General features: G+C 47.1%; 1 protein-coding gene across 1 annotated transcript in view; it reads right to left on the bottom strand.

Annotated features, from left to right (window-relative positions):
• ZFHX3 (zinc finger homeobox 3) overlaps positions 1-20,508 on the bottom strand; it is a 185,793-nt gene that overhangs the window by 43,302 nt on the left and 121,983 nt on the right. The window contains exon 4 of the mRNA XM_006878643.1: positions 5,732-5,812. Within this exon, the coding sequence (XP_006878705.1) occupies positions 5,732-5,812 (81 nt within the window). The remainder of the gene's footprint in view (positions 1-5,731; positions 5,813-20,508) is intronic.

Genomic DNA, 20,508 nt, shown 5'->3' on the forward strand with positions numbered 1-20,508 from the left:
AAGATCCATCTAACATTAGCTATCTTATCCCTAGCACCATGACCTCTTCTAAATCCAGCCTGCACATCTGGCAGTTCTCTGTTGACATATTGTTCCAAATGTTTTTGGATAATTTTCAGCAGAATCTTGCTTGCATGTGATATCAATGATACTGTTAGATAATTTCCACACTCTGTTGGGTCATCTTTCTTTGGAATGGGAACAAATATTGATCTCTTCCAGTTAGTTGGCCAGCTGGCTGTCCTCCAGATTTCCTGGCACAGTTATAGTATTTAAATAACCACCTTACTATGATTCTCTTCCTCAAATTTACTTTCCTCCTAATTACTGGCAGACAGCACTGGTGGCCGAGTGCTAAGAAGCTGTGCTGCAATCTCGAAGGCACGTGGTTTGGGTCCACCAGCTGCTCTGAGAGAGGATGGGCAGTCTCTTCCCATGCGATGAACTGCTTCTGAAAACCTGCTGGAGGGTCAGCGATGGGCCGGTTCTGACTTGACAGCACACAAAAACAACACAACAGTCATTGGTGATATGGCAGCACCCAATGAACTGTGTAATACTTAAAGCAATTAACGAGTGATTGGACAATCATTGTTCAGCTGCTGAATTTTCCACCTAGGACACACAAATGAAAATTTTTTTTTTCCTGTGAAAAAGAAATAATTTTCATGTTTTTTTTTTTAAATATAATAAAGGACTGTAGGAAAGAATATTCCTGGACATTGTGCTGGCCTAAAACAGTGTTTCACACTGGCCTTGAGGAGATGTAAACCCTCCACGTGTACCCAGAGTTTGCATAACTGTCACGACTTGCCACCAAACAGCCTGCCACTCGTGTTCTACAGACTCCATTCATTACTCGTGGGCTTCTTGACTCCAGATTTAGAGTTCTCCCCATTTCATCACTGATCACAAGGCAGTCTTATCAAAAGGCATAATCATGGCTGGCAACCCCACTCATTTTGAACTTGGGAAGTAGCTGTCACATTGCTGTTATCACTGCACAACTTTAGGAGACAGCTACTACTCAAACTGAAAACGCAGGTGAAAAGTCGACCAAATAACTGGGATGAGAATCTGCGTGCTCAGGAAGGTGGTACAACATACAGGTAAGAGCCTGGACTCTGTTGTAAGAGAACATGGGAGAGACAGTGTGTAAACCCAAACCTAGCTGTATATGCCTTTTGACAAGCTGCTTATAGCTTATATTATCCAGGACTCAGTTTGCTTAGCTGCAAAATGGAGAAGATGGATTCTTACAGTGCCTGACAGAGTGAGAGATTCAAATGAGGCATACTGTTTATCAAGTGGTGCCTCAGTTTTTCCTGTTATGGGGTGCGCACGCGCGCGCACACACACACACACACACACACACACACACAAAGGTATATTAGGCTAAACCCCGGTGTCCTACCTTGGCAACAGCTGGCCTACCCAAGTGCCCACATACCGTAAACAATTCATGGAATGCCTGCTGGAAAGGATGGCAGGATGGTGGCCAGCACATGGACCAAGTCTGAAGGAGCCTTTATAATAACAGAATGAACATCCCTGGCAAGTCTTTCTGTCTTGGTTTCTTGTTCCATTTGAGTAACTACAGTGGCTACATCCAACACAGTAGCCACTAGCCACAAATGAGATACAATGAAAAACTTGATTCCTTCCTACTAGTCACATTTCAAGGGCTTATCAGCCACATGTGGGTAGTGGCAACTACTCTGGAGAAGATAAAAATGGAATATTTCTCTTAACATAAGTTCTACTGGGCAACACCGATCTAGTATATACTCAAGGCTCTGGCATTTCTAAGGTTCCCAGTAAAACGTGACCTTCCTGGAAGAAAAAGTCTATAATCTCATGAATCTGAAAATAGCAGAGATCTGTTCCTTCTCTGAACACAGGTGACTCAGCCAGTGAGTGTGGAGTGGATTTCGATCTGTCTTGCTGCCACCCAAGGTAAAGGTGTGACACTTAAGTGAAAGAAGCCCTGAGAGGGTTACCAGAAGACCCCAAGAAGAAAACCAGGGTCTCGCTCCAATGTGAAAATAAGCAAGTAAAAATTTTTGGTCAAGATGACCCATTCCTACTCTACCCCAACACTCCCCAATCAATAGCTGAGAAACTGCCAGTTATCCACACCCGTTTGGAATATTAATCAGCATCACGACCACCCACTAATCAACGGTACAGATTATGAAATGACCATTTACTGACGTGCTGAGAGGAGCACTTCCCATCACATTTAATCCATCTAGGAAGAGCTCAGTTTAGGGAGCAAATGGAACAAACACAGGTACTTCTACAAAATACAAAGAGTCCAAAAGAAAGCTCAGAAGAGAATGCCAGCACCTGTGTTGATCTGAAGAGTAAAACGGTCCAGGCCCCTCAAAGCCTGGCATTACACAGATGCCACAGGCCAAGTCCTGAGGTTCATGTCCGGGTGCCAAGAAAGGCGTCTCCTTTTCTCCTCACCACTGTACAACTGGCAAGTGCAGCATGGACTCGTCCACACATTCTTACTCTCAGTCTTGGAAGTAAAGGCTAAGGTGTCCATGGCCGGAATGGAGAAAGTGGGTCCCTTTTAAAGACACTGGGTTTTTACGGTGCTCATCTAAGTCCTCAGCCGATGCTCTCTTGACGGCCTGATGTGAGCATCTAGCTATAAACATACAGAAAGGGAGCAAAGGAAGCACACTCACTGAGACTGGCTGTAAAGAACTCAAAGTCATTGCTACTGAACTGGAACCAACTCCAGCTCACCCTCCAGTGAGTTTCCGAGGTTGTAAATCCTGGAGAAGAGGCTGCCCTGCTCCTTCAGAGCTGTTGGCAAACGAGTACTGCTGAGGAGGCGCCGCCTGCAGGCTGGCAGACTCCCCACAGACCTGAGCCCACAGAAAACACCTAGAAAGTGCTTGGCACAGGACCTGGTACGCAGTGGAGGCATTGTAAACAGTCGGTGCCTTTTAATTGACCTTTTAATAATTTTAATAATTTCTTAGAATACAGGATATAGAAAATAGATGCATCAAGTTCCACCTGCCTATTTAAAAAACACCCAAAAGACCCCTCAAATTCATTGCCACTGAGTTAGAACCAACTCATGGCTGACCCCCAGCAGATTTTCAGAGGCTATAAATTACATGGGAGGAGACTGCTCATATTTCTTCTACAGAGCAGCTGGTAGATTTGAACCATCTGCCTCTGGGTTGGTAGCAAAATTCCTTAAACACTAGACAACCAGAGCATCGTTCCCTCCACCTAGTTCCACTAAATCCTTCTCTGTTCTCTCCTCATCCCGAATGGCCAGAAACAATATGCTGCCCAGTGATGGTTTTACATTCAAAATGGAAAGCATGAAGACTAATTACTACTAGTCTTCCTCATTTTATTCAACTATTGGAGGGAGGGATAGGAGGTAGTCTCCTTATACAGAACTTACTGTACGCCGAATACCGTGTCCCATATGCAAACAAGTCTTACAGGGTTCTTTCGAAGTGGATGCTACTTTGTGAATGACATGCATTTCACAGGAGGCTCAAGAAGAGGACAGTAAACCTGAGAAAAGTCATACAGCAAGTGCAGGGCTGGGCTAGGATTTGAAACCAGACCATGAACATAAAGGCCAGATGGCCCACAGGTCACCTTGTCACCAAGCTGTGTTGGTGAAGGCCACTCCCTGCCTGCCTTCTCCAGGAGGACGTGTGTAAGTGCTTCCAGCTCTGTCTGTTTCACTCTCACCTTATATCACAGAAAACTCAGGACCCTGATCCACACAAAGCAATATGGAGTCATCCTTGCTCCCACCACAGACTGGGACTTGGAGCACTGACATCTGACGCAGACTATCCTTAATGTCACTGTAAGGACTGACCTCAGGACACCACAGGGCCCAGGCTCAGGCTGAAAGGGGGCAATGGCAGCACAGATCTGTGTCAGCTACAGCAAAGCCTGTCCTCTCCCTCCCCAGAAACAAGGTCCAACCAACACCACACGGCATCTCTCTCACACGGAGAAGCCCAGCAGCTGCCCCCAAGTTTCTCTTTTCAGGGCAAAACATCCCTCGCTTCACCCTCAGAGACAACACTTCTCAACCTTCAGTCATTTTCACTGCTCTGCTCTGGCCTCTCTCCAAGATTCCACATCATGTTTAAATAGTGAAGGCCGGCACTGGACATGATTTAACAACAGTCGTGACTGGAAATGTAACAAAGCCCCGGCCAGGACAGACTCCACAAGGTAAATATTATTTTTTTTTAAATCCAAGTATTACAGCATTAATAATAGAAGGTAATAAAAATTAGGTTGATTAAATAAAATAATTTTCATCACTTGACATATCATTTCCTCTTATTACTGCCATGCTTTCTGGGAGACGTCTCTGTACTAACAAGTCTTCTCAGAAAACTCTTATGCTCCTCAAGAAAACCAAGCCAAAAACCATCACCAAATTCAAACTACAGAAATCTTCTAAAACTTTTTTCTCCTCATGCCCTCAATACAGAAATTGTAAATCCTGACGTCGGGATAGGATTTCTCGGTCTGTCTCCTTTGCAATGTGAACTTTTCTTCAAACAGCACGTTCTTCACTGGCTTTTAAAAATTTATTTGCTAAGGATTCTTCAGTCTGGCTACACTGGGTGGGTTTCAGTGGACGGATGCTTGCCCCTGGGAGAAAAATGGTATGAGGTGTCTGAGAGACTTGACCAGGCCTTGTGTTTAGAACAAAGACCACTGTTCACTGCTGACCCCCTTGGTGAATCGGGGTGGCCCGAGGAAGGTTCTATGCCAAATCCTCCTGCTGGGCCTGGCAGCAGGTAGGATGTGGGATCACATCTTCAACAGGGGAAAACATAACACAAATCCCCCACTGTGGAGCAGTTAGGAAATGTAATACTCAAAGCAAGAGCTGATACCTGGGTGCTTAACAAGTAAGCCGGTTTCCTATCCAAGTAATAAAGTCTAATCATTCTCTTCTCACTCTCACTTAACTGCTGTCAGGATGGAACCAACTCATAGCTGGTCCTCCGCTGGGTTTCTGAGGCTGTAAATCACACAGGAGGAGGCTGCGTTCTTACCCCGTTGGAGGTACAGCTGGATGGAAACTGCCAGAGATGTGCACAATTCCCTATGGACTACGCTATCAGAGCTAAGATTCTCCTAGTCTACCTTGAGAGAAGAGGGGGGGCTCTGCTGGCATAGGCCTCATGGAGTAACCCAAGGAAGTGCCTCTCTCGGGGTTCAAATCCACCAGCTGCTCTGAGGGAGAAAGATAAGCAGTCTCCTCCCATGCAACTTTTATTTTTTAATGATTCTAACAAAAGTTTACAGAAAAGTTGGATTTTCATTCATCATTGATTGTTGCACATTTTCCTCCCTACCCCCGCAGTTCACTTTTTTAAAAAGAAATCCATTTACTGTTGCATAATTTCCTCTCCCTCCCCCTCCCCCAACCCACTTGGCACTGCACTTTCCATGCAATTTCACAGCCTCCAAAAGCCCACTGAAAGGTCCGCTCTCAGTCAGTTCTGACTCGATGGCAATGAGAGAAGAGCAGGAGGAGGATAAAGGGGACCTATCAAAAATCCCCCACCAGATCCCCCTCCCCCCCAGCCGCACAGCTCTGTTTCTGTGGGCACGTGAAGGCCCAGCCGCTCCCTGACCCGGAAGCCTCACTGCCCAATGGGGGGAATGACACACACACTACCTGTCCACTTGCTCTGGTCTTTCTCGCCCCCACTCTCTTGGTCTTTCGCAAGCTCTTCTGGATCAGCAGCCGTTTCACTGGGCCCTTCAACATCTTCAATGGCTTCTTCTGAAAGAGAAGAACAGCAAGCTCGTCAAGATTAAAATGAGATGATGGGAGACTCTTGGGTCCTACTCCAGGACTACTAACCACAGAAGGCAGAGCCGGTGTTCTGTCCCTTCTCCTTTTCTGGTGGACCACGAGAAGACGGACTACACCAAGGAGGTGCTGAGTTCTGGGTAAGCCCTGAGGATCTCTCCTGCATAAGGACAAGAGGGGACCGTGAGCTGCTCTTGATCTGTGGCCAAAATGTGTTCCCAGACAGACTTGGAGTGCCTAGGATGAGCCTTTCCAATTGGAAAGCTAACCCGGCTGGAACAATAATGCCAGCTGAACTCCTGGAATTAAAAGTCTTTTACTCTTGGTGAAAACTAGCTCCAGGCCTGCTTCTTGCCTCACCCCAACCAGGTAAGAGTCCTGGCATCGAAGCTGGCCAGACCCAATCACTGACCTTCATCACCCTCTAGAGACCTGGGCTTCTGCAAGGCTAAAGTGAATGCATTCTGTACCTATTCACATTCTGAGGTCACAGAACTCATCCGTGGAGAGATTTCATTGACTTTCAAAGTCAAATGGCCTTTTTTGGGTGTGTCAGTAGTTAAAGGTATGAAGCCAGATTGTCAGAGGAAGGAATAACATTTGTAACAGAACTGTGTACTTTCTTATGAAATCTTCCCACTGTTTTACCCCCTACTGGTTTAAAGCCATGCAAGGAAATGTTTCTTCAGGTCAGTCCACAGTGCTGAGGTGAAGACAAGCAAGCAGCCATTCTCAGGATGAGATGCTCCTCAGACAACTGGGGGAAGCAGGCAAAGGAGTAAGGCTTGTCTCTCTTGCTTCCCCTGGCCCAAAGGGTCGTAACTTAGTGCATGCATTCTCTAAGTGATGCTGAATGAGACCAGCCACCCTGGGTGGGTTGACAAGGCAAACATTAGGAGACTAAAGAGATCCTGCCTTTCCAGGTGCGGACGCAGGAAAGCCAGGCCAACACTCAGGCCAGCACTGTGGGTCTGTCCCATGACACTGTGGACCCCTCAGCCCCCAACTGCACTTTTCAACGATGGTAAGGTGCTTATGCCTTCCAATTCTCAACAAACAGCCTCTAAATTCTATCTCACAGATGAAGTAAAAGAAATACAAACGAAGTGACCCATCAAGCTTATCAAACACTCAGGAAGAAAGAACCTGGAGAGAGGCAGGTTGTTTTCTCTTCTTCATCCCCAACTAAAAAGGCTCACATGTAATTTCTAGATCCCCCTCCCTTTTTTGTAAATTGTGATTTGAGTAAACATTTGGTGTTCCACTTATACACATTTTATATCATTCGTTACAATAACCCCAATGAAACTGCTCTCTCCCCAGTTTCCCCTGTGATTCTCATTTCCACTAACTCTTTAATCCTGCCTTCTTCTGGGTTTTATCTTTGGGAAAATGATGCTCTACTAAGCTTTTATGGTTGATTATCCTACTAAGTCTCTTTTTTGGTTTGAGTGCATAGTAAATTTAACATCAACCTCCCATCCTTCCTTTTAGTTCAAAGAAAAATCAGGCAATCAGGAGTCAATCAAGTAACGACTCACATTTACTTCTAGTAGAAAATTCTTCTTGTGTTAATAGAATAATAATTGTTATGTGCTGTCGAGCTGCCTGCGACTCACAGTGACCCAATGGACAACAGCCCTATACCCTGCTATATCTTGTGCCAAGGATATGGTCTCCGACACATCTACCCCTATTACCTCAGTCACTGACTCGATCCATAGTAAGTTATACAAATGATACATATGCTATATTGTGTCAGGTGGTATGTTCAATGCACATATTTAGGCTTGTAATGAAACTGTCCAGCAATGTAATTAGAAAATATCATCTCCAAATCAAGAAGTCAGTGATGCACACCCATGTTTACTGTGGCTTTGTTCACAATAGCAAAGAGTTAGAAAAAACCTAAGTGTCCATCAACAAACGAATGGAGAAAGAAGTTGTGGTATATTCGCACAATGGAATACTATGCTGCACTGAAAAACAAGGAACTCATGAAATATTATTCAAAATGGGTGACCCTGGAGGGCATTAGGCTGAGTGGAATATCTCAGACACAAAAGGACAAATACTGCATAGTGCTACTGTTATAAAACGGGACTGACATCAGGGTTGGGGGAAGACTGAGAAAGATGGGATAAATTATGTATACTGCATTGAAACAGATGAGGGAGAGAACTGTTTAAAAGGGATATATGATTAGGTATTATTGTCATGACAGAAGTCCAGAATGGAGGCTGTATAGTAGAGTGGACTTGGGGGGAGGGATTGTATAATAATGAAAGAATTTTTCTTTTACTTTTCAAAGAAAACGGTGAACTGGGGGTAGGGGTGGGCAGGGAGAAAATTGCAACAATGAATGAATGAGTGGAAATCCAAAGTCTCTGTAAATTTTCATTAAAGTAAATAATAATAATAATAAAAGTTAAAAAAGTCAGTGAATCAGCATTATTAACTTGGACCAATCTAAGTCAGCAAGGTATCTTATAATATACTTATCTGTCCCAATTCATTTTGTACACGAAATATCTGTAGTACTGATGGTCACCAAACTTGATTATTCAAAGAGATAGCTCAATGACCCTGCATCCCCGAGAACCACGTTATCACCAAAGATGGAGACAGTCTGATGCCTACGAGACAGAAGACACCCTGAGGTGGTGACCAGTGGCACCTGAATCCACTGGCTGCTAAGGATAAAAGTGCCCTCTGAAGAGCCATTGCCAAGGCCAGTGCCTCCTGCCTGCTCTTCACATGGCCTCTGCCATCTGGGCAGAGTTCACAATTCATGGCCACTCTGGCATGGACCTAAAGTTCCTGGGGTATTTCTAAACAAGCCTCCTCAGAAGAGATGCTGTCCAGAATAAGCACATCAGTGACGCCATGACCAGGACGCTGCCCCATGCCGTGTGGCTGGTGTCCTTCAGTGAATCCTCTCTGCCCTTTGTCCTCCTCCCTCCCTGCCCCACAGCAGGCAGGAAGGTGTAGGGAGCTGACCGGTTAGATGGAAGGGATCCTCAGAGAATTATTCCTCTTCTTTTCCTCCTTCCCCTGTCCCGCCACCTTTTAAGATATTATTTAGCCCTCTTCTTTGTGGGTTCTGAAGTTTGAGGAGATCATTTGCGATCTGTTCACTGAACAACATCAATAAATCTGATCGAAGAAGAAATGACTTAAACTTTTGTCCACCCCAACTTCCTCTATAAATGGAGCCATGTCTTTAATCCCAGCTAAAAACCAGGGCCCCTTCCGCTGGGCCGGCGCTCCCCTGCAGTTCTGCCCGTGACCTACAGGTGTCGCCCTCCACATGGCAAGGCCCAGGGAGGGCAGCTGCTGCACTGTCTGGGCCGTCTAACCTGAGCATGTGGAAATAATACACGTCTTCAAGTGAACTGTCTGGTTCTGAGGAAATAAAATAGGACATTCATAAGCAGTTACACCATCTGTCTTTATACCGTCATCATCAACAACAAGAGGAAAAATAACTCTTTAAAATGGATGAAAGTCCAGACTGACGGTAACCGGAAAACTGTGAGCTCTGAATACCAACAAAGGTAGTGAAATGATGAAAAAACAGCAAACCAAAGTGCAAATTCACCTGGGCAGCTCAAGCTCACCATGCTTTACAGGAAGGGTGTGTTTTACTGGTCCCCATAGTTTAAAGCAAGAACCTCACCAAGCCCCAGGCCTCAAGGCATCCACAGGAAGGGCTCGTTCTCCCTCCACTGGAAACTCGGGGACCAGGACTGAAGGGGCGTGATGGCAGCTATCTCGGAGCCGAGTCCACACACAGAGCCAGTGGGGTGGCTTTGTCACTGGTGTCCCTGGGGGAATGTGCATTTGAGGCCCACAGGCTGACTGGGCACAGAGCAGAGGGGAGTCTCTCAATCAAGCATTTCATTCCCCCCATGGGGTCAGGGGCAACCGGCTGAGGTCATTACACAAGCTTAGAGTACCAGTGACCAGCAGATGGTAGAGCAAGGAAAGATGCAAGGGAGCAAAGGTCCACTATGTCATTTCATGAATCAAAGGGACTTCCTCCCCCAAACATTCAGCAATACTTCAGTCACCAGCCAGGACACCCCAGCAGAGGTTTCTCAGGACACGGCTAGGTCTCGGGTCTTCCCTATGCTTGCCCACCATAGTTCCTAGCCAGAGTAAGCAGGCCGTGTGTATCCAAGACAAAGATCTGCCTTTTAAAAGATAAAGATGATGAAAATGTTTTAGAACTAGAAGTGTTGGGGGTCTACAACACTGAGAATGTGATTAACACACTACATTGTGCACTTAAAAATGATAAACTTGAAAGGAGGACTGACATGGAGGGTTGGGAGAATAGGGAAAGGGTGATTATATAACCAGCACTGCACTGGAACAGATCAAGGAAAGAACTGTTTAAAAGGAACCTATGATTAGGCGTTATATGCATGACAACAGTCCAGAATAAGAGGAGCTGCAAAGTGGACTAGACGAGAGGAGGGAGGAAGCTGTGTGACAATGAGTGAATTTAAAAAAAAGGGGGGGGGGGGGTACTGGGGAGGGGGGAAAAAGGGAGAGGGAGGAAAACGCAGCAACGAATGAAATAATCCAACTCTTCTATAAACTTGTTAAAATCAAAACTAAAATAAAAGATTTAATTAAAAAAAAACCCAATTAGCTTTATGTTCTATGAATTACACCACGTAAAAAGAAAAGACTTAAAAGGTACCTCTAAAACTCCTATGGAAACTCACTCTGACGGCCACAGCCGACAGCCATTCTCAGAACACAGAACCCGCTGCTATGTGGGTGCATTTTCATGATTAAGGGTGAGGGAAACAGAAGCCAATCATCAATAATGCCAAGTTTTGCTGGCATCTCTTCTAACATGTAAAAAGGTGACTGAAAGCCTTTTAAAAAATCTCTATCTTTGAGCACCTGCCTTTTATAATCATCCTTTCTTAAGGCAGCTCCATTCAACCCTGGCCAAACCCAGCCTGCTTGCATCATTCACGTCTCCTGTTTAAGGATCAGGCTACTGGGTGCAAAGATTTCAGCAGGTAAACAGATTCTAAAAGGGAAAAGTTTCCTGAGCATCTATGTTTTCTGGGTGACAAAACCACAATGCCCCAAAATGGCCCTTCAGTCAGGATTATTTTACTGATTACAGATGCAAGTCAGTGTCTCAGAACGCCTTCCACTTTGCAAAGGCGGATTCCCTCACCACAGTGCCACCTGCTTCTGAAGGAATCTTTGTACCATGTGTCCAAACTGTGGGGATTTGGGACAACACACCACACAGTCTGGAATTAGACTGTGGAAGGATCACCAGATAGAAGTCAAACTGGAGGTGTGGCTACTATGGGGTCACACTGCACCGCTGCCTACATGCCCCAATATGAAAGCACCTTTCTTTAGAAATGCACGGCCTGCGTCCAGGTACGCAGGCCAAGGACGCATCCCCTGCGCGTGTTTCACCGATCACTCATGGGCTTTAAGGAAACTCAGTCAAAAGGCCTCTACTCCCAACTCCCAACAGAATAATGTGATTAATCCAAACTTTCCCCTAAGTCTGACAAAGCCCCCATCCTGCTTCAATGTGACAGAAATTGGGAAATTCTCCCAAGAACAGGGGTGTCTGTACCCAAGGCTCTCACGCGATCATGTTACTTAAATAATAACCACTCTGTGATCCCCAAAGAATGAAATTGTTCTTTTCTTTCTCTTGGGTGAGGGGAGTAATGTTGGGGGTGGGTGTGCAATAAAGTGCGTTTGCCTGTCGGCAGGCTCAAGAGCTGAGAAACATTAGCTGTCATGAACCACAATCAAATCAGGTTTGAAATATTTAGCAGTGGCTTGGAAAATGCAGCGGTGCGGCCCTGCCCGGCGAGATGTGCACAGACACCCACTTTCCATTATAATGGAAATATCAGGCCTGTTCTGAATATGTATAACCCAGAAAAATGTATTGATTTTTCATTCGGCATTTAAAAAAATGAAATAGCCTGCAGCTGTCAAAAGCCTTTTGTTAAAAGCTCATCTTTCCTGGAATGAGGTTTACCAGAAACAAGTTTTAATTGTATACAGGACCTCTTCTCTGAAAACAAATAACCAATCTGTTTACTTTGAGACAGGGTTAAAGCTTTCCCCTTTCCCAGTTTTAACCTCATTAACCAAGGACAGTCACTGGCACAGGAGTGAAAGGCCCTGGGGGCGACACCAGGGGTGACGGCCGAGTGCACGAGTGCACGTGGCATATCTCGTGGTGGGGAGGGAGGAGCGACTTGATATTGTCTTGCCTTTTTATTCTTGTAATTCCTGCAGGGGCTGGACTCTGGCCCTTCACATGCTAGCTGCAGACACTCACTCACTGGACACTCAGGCCAGTTGGTTGGTCTTTTTACATCTTAGTTGGAACAAAGGAAGAAAATTCTAGGGTGGACCTTGAAGTTTTAAGTAATCTTTAAGATATACAAATGTTGTGTAGAATATGATGTCCCTGTTTTGCAAATACAGGTCAAGTCCCGCCACATTTCAAAGGAAAGGCACTGTGTTAGAATCTGCTTCAAGAGACACCTAACAGGATATGACCTGAAAGGCAGACGGACAGACACTGCTCCCTGCTCTTTGCTTTGAGACCACTCTGCCTCTTGACGCCAGAGAAGGGATGACGTGGCTTATTCACAGGCATGGGTCACTAACTCTATCATTCTCCCTCTGTGACTTATCATGAGTTGAGTCTTCCTGGGTGGTGACCACAGCTACTACCAGCAGTGCCTCTCCGCTAGCCCCGGGCCACAGCCCAACGGCATGGTGACACCAGATCTGAGTGCGGGAAGCTCTTTGGGGACATCCTCAACCATGTCTTTTCAAACACTCATTCCCTGTTGTTTATTCTTTGTTGTGCTGCCAAGCTGCAGTCAGGTTTTTAGGTGGCAATACCCTAGCTCCAGAAAACCTGCCTTATCCGGGAGATTTTGCTGACCACAAATGCAGACTGTTCTCACTGAAGATCATGTACGTCACACACACAGAGGTCGGGATTTACACATCCACTCAGAAGGCTGCTGTGAAGAATCCTCTACCTCATGGGCAAACTCTGGGTCACATTCTGCATTGAATAGATTAATTAGGGACAATGCCAGATGACACGGGGGAAGATGGGCCTGAGACCTACATCAGCACAGACGGATGCAGTATCTTGGGATTGCGAGATGGCAGTCCAGGCAGGAAAACAAGAAGGTGGAAAGTGGGTGTGGGTGTCTGGAGGGGCTGCAGGAAATGGCTCTGCAGCTGAATCACTCAGTTGTTCATCTCAAGTGCACTGCTCCCCAGTTTCTCAGGACGGCATGTCATTTCTTTTCCAACAGACGTTACAAGCCCAGTGTGATTACAGAGGCTGAGGCCTCCAATGACAAGTGCATTCCTTGAGTGGGCGACAGGCAAGCTCCGGGCTCCACCTCTCTCCACCTCACCAGGACCCAGGTGTCGCCAGGACGCTGAGTGAGCGAGGACAGGGCATAGGGCAGGCACAGGTCAGCCTTGCCCTGCAGGGATGCGGCAGCTCCCAGCATTTTGTGTGTCTGGCCAGACCATCTAGCCCGGACCCTGCCTCCCAGCAATGTGAGGGTCAGGGGGCCAAAGTGCCCACCCACTGCCTTAAAACTAGCGGCCCAAACTGCTAATCAGCTGTTTTCAACCCAACTGCTTTCTTAAAGATGACTTTTACAGACTCAGCCTTCCTGCCTCAGTAAAGCAAAAGGACTTGGCCAAAGAGGAAGAGTGTGAGGGGTGGGGTAGGGAAAGGGCACCCAGCTCCTCAAGGCTGGGTCCCCAAGTCCACATGGATTCCTTCACCACAAGATGCCTGTTCACCACTAGGGGCTCATTTAGCAAATACACCTGGAACCGAGGAAAAGACGGCAGGAAGACTGAAGCCAGGCATCGTCCTCCCGGCCGCCTCTCCCCTCTGGCCCAGCCCAGCTTTTGGCATCAGGCTAGAAGAACCAAGACTCTGAAGGCAACTGGGGGTATTATTAAAAATGACTAATTGGAGAATAGAGACCATTTATGCCTTTGTATATCTGAAGATCTTGCCACTGTTTACAGAAACAAGAAAAACGAGGGACTCCTCGCCAGAGGGTGGCTGGGAAGGCTGGGAGCAGCCAGGCCCAGGGAGCCTCTGTGTCTTCTTCACCTCACCTCCCACTGGGCCCTGCAGAGGCCCAGGTCCCGCCTGGACGGGACAAGTCCTTCTCTGAGTTGAGCTGTTCCTCTTACGTGAGCAGCAGAGAACATCAAGTGAAAAACGCTGCCGTTGTGCGGAGAAGGACCAGTCCTGCCATTGTTTCTCTTTCAGGCAAGGCTGCTTGGTCATCTGAGTGGTCTGTCAAGACCACACTAGAATCAAGGGGGTGGGCAGGGGTCAGGATGGAGAGAGAGGAGAGGAAACGCCCGGAGCCAGTGTGGTCACCCCGAGAACCCCAGAAAGCACTGGAACAACGAGTGATGCCAAAGCACAACGAACCGTGGATGTTCCTCACCTGCCTGACGGTGACTCACCAGAAGACGTTTCTAAAAAATAACTGAAAATGGTTAGTTCCAGTGTTATCTGTTTTGTTGTTGTTGTTTTTTAAGAAAAAAACACAACCACAAACAAAAAACAACCAACCAACCACACAACCTGCAAAGCATCCTTGAGATGTTCTCTGCACCCACACAACAAGACAGGCAGCAAGGCCCCAGAACACCCAGTTCTGCAGGGATTAGCTCCTTGGATTTCCAGAGCCATCCACGATCGTGCCTGTTACGTTCGCACATGAAATGTAAAAAAGCCAAATTCCCTGAGCATGTCTGTAGCAGAGCGTGATGTGATTGTGTTGTCATTTATGGGAAATAATCGCAGGCCCATCTCCCCCACCCCCATTTTCCAGTCCAAATAACCATGAAAAATTACACTTCAATGTCAGCCCCACGACAAAGGGGGAGCGCTCTCAGGGAGCCTGGTGGATTTGCAGGGGTTTTTCCTTTCTTTGGACAAAAACTACCTTCAATTGTACTTCATTTAAAACGTGATCTAACAAATGCATTTTGACAAGTTCCTTTCTCTTTTTCTCCTTTCTTTCAAACAGTATTTTGCACAGTTTAACCTCACACCAAACTGGAATGTTCTGGAAAGAAGAGGCAGGCAAACTAGAAAGGGCCCATGAAATCAAGAAGGGTTTTTTTTTTTTTGTCCCTTGTTAAAAACAGTCAAGAAAAAGAATAAATACCACTCTGTATGATTGTGGGGAAGTGAAAGTAAATGGTAATGTTTTACAGCAAGAAGATGGAAAAGGCAAAAAACGCCAGACGAGTCAGGGAAGGTCTCAGCGGAGGAAGCACCAGCTTGGCCTGTCTGTGCGTCAGAACAGCCATTTCCGAGCTTTCTAAGGCGCCCGCTGTCCACGTGGTCAGAATCAGAGGGTTCATGGCTCCACGGAGGGGGGCAAGGACGGAGCTCTCTCAGGTGGGTACCACCTTCCTCTTAGCTCCTTTCTTCTACAGGAAGGACGGTTTTTCAACAGAAGAGATCCTCCAGAAAGCTTTTTAACATTCCAGGTGTGTGACGGAGCCATCCTGACAAGCATCTGTCTTTCAACAACACCCTGTTTGAAATAAACACTGCCAGGCTTCCATGGTTGGAAGGGAGAAGACAAGACAGATCAACACTCATGAGTGATAGAAAGTAAGTAAATAAAGAAAAAAAAATTAAGTTTCCATTAAAGAGGGCTGGTATCAGCTTCTGAGCCAAAGTGACCGAGTTTGTGAAAGGGATCAAATGTTGTAAACACACAAACACAGTGTCTCTACTCGGGGCCAGGGGAGAAACCAAACCAAACACTAGGAAAAGCTGGATGTAGACACATTTCAAAGGAATGACATAAAGGACAGGCAGGCCTGTGAGAGCACTTAAGCATCCATACACCCACGAAGGCGTGTGGGGAGTGAACAGGCTGTATCAGCATGATGAGAAATGGTGGTGATGAGGCTCTAACGGGTCTGTGTATAGTCCTGTGTGATGGCGCTCGTGACGGGTGCGGGTGTGGGTGTGTGTGTGTGTGTGTGTGTGTGTGTGTGTGTGGGTGTGTGTGTGATGGACACGATCTACACAGGAACTGCAGGAAGAGAGGCGAAGGCGGGGTGGCCCGCAGACCGAGGCGCTCACGATGCCGGGGAGATGCCACGTGGCAGTGCCAGGGGCGGAGATGGAATGCTGGGGTGTGGCTACCAACAGGCAAATGGAAAGAGACGTCACAGGGGGTGGACAGAGAGAGAGAGAGAAAGAAATAGCGAATGACAGAGAAAATTAAAACCGTCACCTCAGGAGGCCCGAGTCAGGCCCGAGTCTGTGGCCTGACTCAGAAGCCCACGGTGTTGAGGGTTTTTCACTTAATAGGAGCTTTACCCTGGGAGGCCAAGAATTGAAGCTGAAACGTGAGTCTCTTCCCCCAGCAGACAGAAGAGCAAGCAGCTGACTGCAGACGAGTTGTATTTTGCATGATCATAACCCACTTACATACACAGCTGGTAAAACAAGCTGATTCATAAAAACAAAGCACAAACAAAGGCTCACACTTTCCAAATCAAATCTGGAGAAGAGAAACTAGGCCAACTTCAGGCCACCCCGCACCCAGAAGAGCACCTGCTAACCCTGCTATAGCACAGCCGGATGACCCAAGTGCACACGGGGTCACGGTCAAGGACTCAGAGCCAGAGCCTCAGGTGACCCTGGTCTCCAAGGTTTCCACTTGGGGTGGGCGACCAGAAAGAAGCTTTCCTCCTTGGGGCTGTTACCGGCAGGCCTGATACACCTTCAGGGCATGACAAGCCAGAACTGGGCCACCCTCTGTAACCAGGGTCTCTAGTGCACTGCAACTGGAGTGAGCAAAGCGCACGTTTCCGTGACCATTCCAAGCAAACTACAGAGCGGGAAGCAGACAGCTTGAGGCCCAGAGAAAACCCAGAGGTTTATTTATTCTGAAGAGGATCAAGGTGGAGAAAGCAGGCAAGACTACATAACTATCGTTATCTTCAACAGCCTTGGACAATTCTCCTGCGCCTCAAGGGACAGAGAAGCATTCTGGTTCCTCTTCCTTCTTCCAGACACTTCCAAACTGATGCCAGTTATTGGGTCTCACGTCTGTCCACTGTTAGAACTTTGAGCTCTGTCCTACAGGCTCATATTACCAGTTAAAATTGATTCATCAACACTTATCAACAACATCGTCCACTAAAATGGTCTTTTTCTGGTGTTTATTACAAAATGTCACCTCCCTTTCACAATCATATTCTCTCCAGCAGCCCCCAGAGCTGCTCCTTTACTTTAGACACTGAGTCCTCAATGCACCTGCACCTGTTCTGACTTCCTTCCAGCAAGCTGCCAGGCCTCAGGACAGGCTGCTGTCCCTTAGAACGTGTTCCATTACACAGTCCCAGATGTACACAGATAGAACTCCCCTGTCAAAAAATATACAATAGTGATCATCAAGGCAAACCATTCGCAGAAGTACTTTCTAAATCTATACTCACATCCTTTAAAGGCTGAAACATCTGAAAACAATAAATACCTGGAACCATAGAGAAAGAAAGTACCGCCACAAGATGAAAATGTCATCAAGAACCCACAGAAAAACCAGCAACAACATAGAAGCAGAACCTGGGACAGAGTATGTGACCATCACTGCACCCGATCACCTTTCCAGGAAGTAACTTGTACGTTTAAACACCTCTTCGTGTACAGACTGCAACTAAAGGGAGTTCTAGAAATGTACTTAGAGAGTATCCCTAAGTGGGTAACTTTCCTCATGAAATGAGGACCCCAAAATAATAGAATTAAGGAAATGCACCATAAGTAAGAAGTTATGCTTTATTTTATAAAGCCAAGGTTGATGGCAAGGGAGGTGTATAACTAAGTAAAGGTATCGATAAACTAACCAAGGTGTAATCAACATTGAAGATGAAGCCTCCCAATGGCTGGCAGAAATGAAGAAGAAGAAGAGAGGAAGAGAAGTTATGAATGGTGAGAAACTTTTTAAAAAAGGTTAAGATTACATCTCAAAATAATATACTTAAGTCCGAAAAACAGATTAATGTCTACTATTATAAGAAGTGAGTTTATGAGAGGATTTAGTTACCTAACATTGGGCTGGAATGGTTGAAGGACTTTCCAGAAGAGTGGGAATGACAGCAGAAAGCTCAATGTTAAAGATCAAGACTTTGAAGGATGACTGATAAGCAAGAAGAGAGCAGAGGGACTAGAAAATCTAGGCATGCGAAGCAAAGCTAGACACAAGGGAGAAATGTCTTTAAGAGTCTTAGAAAAATACAAGGGTGGCCATAACCAGAAGGCGAACAAATGACTGTAAACACAGGTAAGTAGGAAGGAGGTAATGACGGCTGTTCGTGGATTCCAGGTTTTGAGGGACTGCAAGAGCTCACCTCCACTTTACAGACTAGAAGACTGCGATTCAGTGAAAGGAACGCTGGCTCTGACCTCAGAGAAAGGAGGGATGCTGCCAGTGAAGAGTTGGCAAGCCCAATAGTGACATTTATCCTGTCAAACACACAACAAAGGAAGGAACCGGCAGCACACACTGGGCCTGCTTCTTGGAGCCCTCAGCTCAATACAAGCAGCAATACTGAGATAAGCGGAGTCTCACAGTGGAGCCTAACACCAACAACAGTGGTGTCACAGTCATTCTAAGTAGTACTGAGCTTGCTGTCCACACTTTGAGGCAAAAGGCATCACAAGGCCAAAATCACCTTCAATTACCAAAAAGCAACCCCTAAGAATTTACAGATCCAAATATCCAGGCTCTTGGAATCCTGCCCCAGGAGTCACAAAGTACCAACATCACACTTACAGACAGGACGTGTCACAGCTGGTTCACTTACATTCATGCTGTCTTTTCTCTCTCTTTCTCAACACACACACACACACACACTCCCCCCCACACACACCCTTCTTGCACACTTTTCTCCAGAAGGGGCCCAATGGGCTGCTCCCAGCGGTGCGGTGCAGGGCCTGCCGCCCTGGGTCCAGGTGAGGCCCAAGACGCTGCTGTCACAGCCCTGCATCCCAGCAGCAGAGGACTAGCAAGAGCCAAGTAATTGCTTTTTCCCCTTCCACTAATAAGCTTTTCAGTAGAGGAAGAATTCAGCTTCCTGTAGTCAACAGACCCTTTTTTCCCTGCCTCTCCTCGCTCCAAATAATCTAAAGTGACTGCAATTTCAGCCGGGGCTCTCCAGCATTCAGCGGCACTGGCGGAGGTCAGAGGGTGTCAAGTGAGGCTCTCCATTTCTTTTCTACTCTGCCTTCGCGCGCCACCCATGCATCTTTGTAAGGGAGGCAGCCTGCCTTCCGCCCGGCCGCTGTCCCCTCCTGGACGGTTTTGGAACCTCTCCACGGCCCAGAAACACTGGGAGTGGGCGCTGGGACATGGGGTTGGCTCTATACTACAAACAAATGATGAGTAGGACCAACTTCAGCTGTTTTGGCAGCTTGGGTCATTAACGTCCTGGTTTCTAGAAAATACATGGTGGGGTGTGTCTGTGTGCTGAACCCTCCAGCTGGTGATAAGGCCTTAGGTTTACTTTTATGCACATGCCTTTGGTCCCCAGATCTGCAGGATCCTGCTGCGTGTTCCCAGTAAGCAGATCTTCAGGCTCCATTCTGCATCAGCTGCAAGTCAATTGCCATGGAAAACTCAGGCCAGCCCTCCCTCTGCCTGATTTCCCAGATGAGTGAAATGTGATTTCAATTAAGGCCGGCAGCCACTGCACCCTCCTCCACCATTTGCAGGGAGAGCTAAGTGACAGCATGCGGTCAGAACCAAGGATGGACCGGCCATTGGACAAATGGCAGTGGGCTGAGTGGGAGAACGGAGAGATGTGAGAACCAGAGCTGGCTGGTTTGAGGCCCTCAGACTGGATGCAAAGTGGGCAACATGGCAGACAAGCTGCCTGCTTTTAGAAAAGCTGCTCCAAAATGGGGAAACTGAGGCTTAGGGGCCTAGCTGGAGAGGGCAGGGCAGGCCCGCATGGTGGGAATCTCTAGAAAAGGGCTGGTCTGGACAGATTTGTTCACACGCATCACCTAGTGCCCAGGAGGGTCTGGACAGAAAGGATGAGGCCACCTGCATGTGCCTCCTTCCCGTGACTGTCCCAAGGAGGTGAAGGTCCACTGCCGGCTGCAGCCAGGCCTGTGACAGGAATTGATGTTCCTCAATTATGTGCTCTTGTCCCCATTCTCAGCTCATCAGCACAGTGCAGCCGAGTCAATGAAAGGCTCCATAATGAAGTAATTGCATGCACAGGGGCGCCCGGCACCTACGCGCCTGCCTGGCAGGGGACGCCACGCGGCCCTCAGCCACCCCCCTGCTGCCCCTCCCACTCCACCCCACGTGTTTCCATCCTTGCTCCATTGTTTGGTCACCCACTCTCCTCAGGACCCTGTGAACTCGGCATCATTTCTTATGACACTCTGTTTACAAAGAGGAGGTGCAAGGGACTTGCAAAAAAGGGAATAAATCTGTACCAACCCTGGGTTCTTGCTTCTCCTGCTTAACTCGTCCTTGCCTGCAAAGAGCCCAGCAGAGCCCCAACAGTATGCTCACACACTCTCCACCGATTCAGTCTGGGTT

This window comes from Elephantulus edwardii, unplaced genomic scaffold, assembly GCF_000299155.1.
Source record: "Elephantulus edwardii isolate Elephantulus edwardi_28Jun2011 unplaced genomic scaffold, EleEdw1.0 scaffold00001, whole genome shotgun sequence".
NCBI classification, from domain to species: Eukaryota; Metazoa; Chordata; class Mammalia; order Macroscelidea; family Macroscelididae; genus Elephantulus; species Elephantulus edwardii.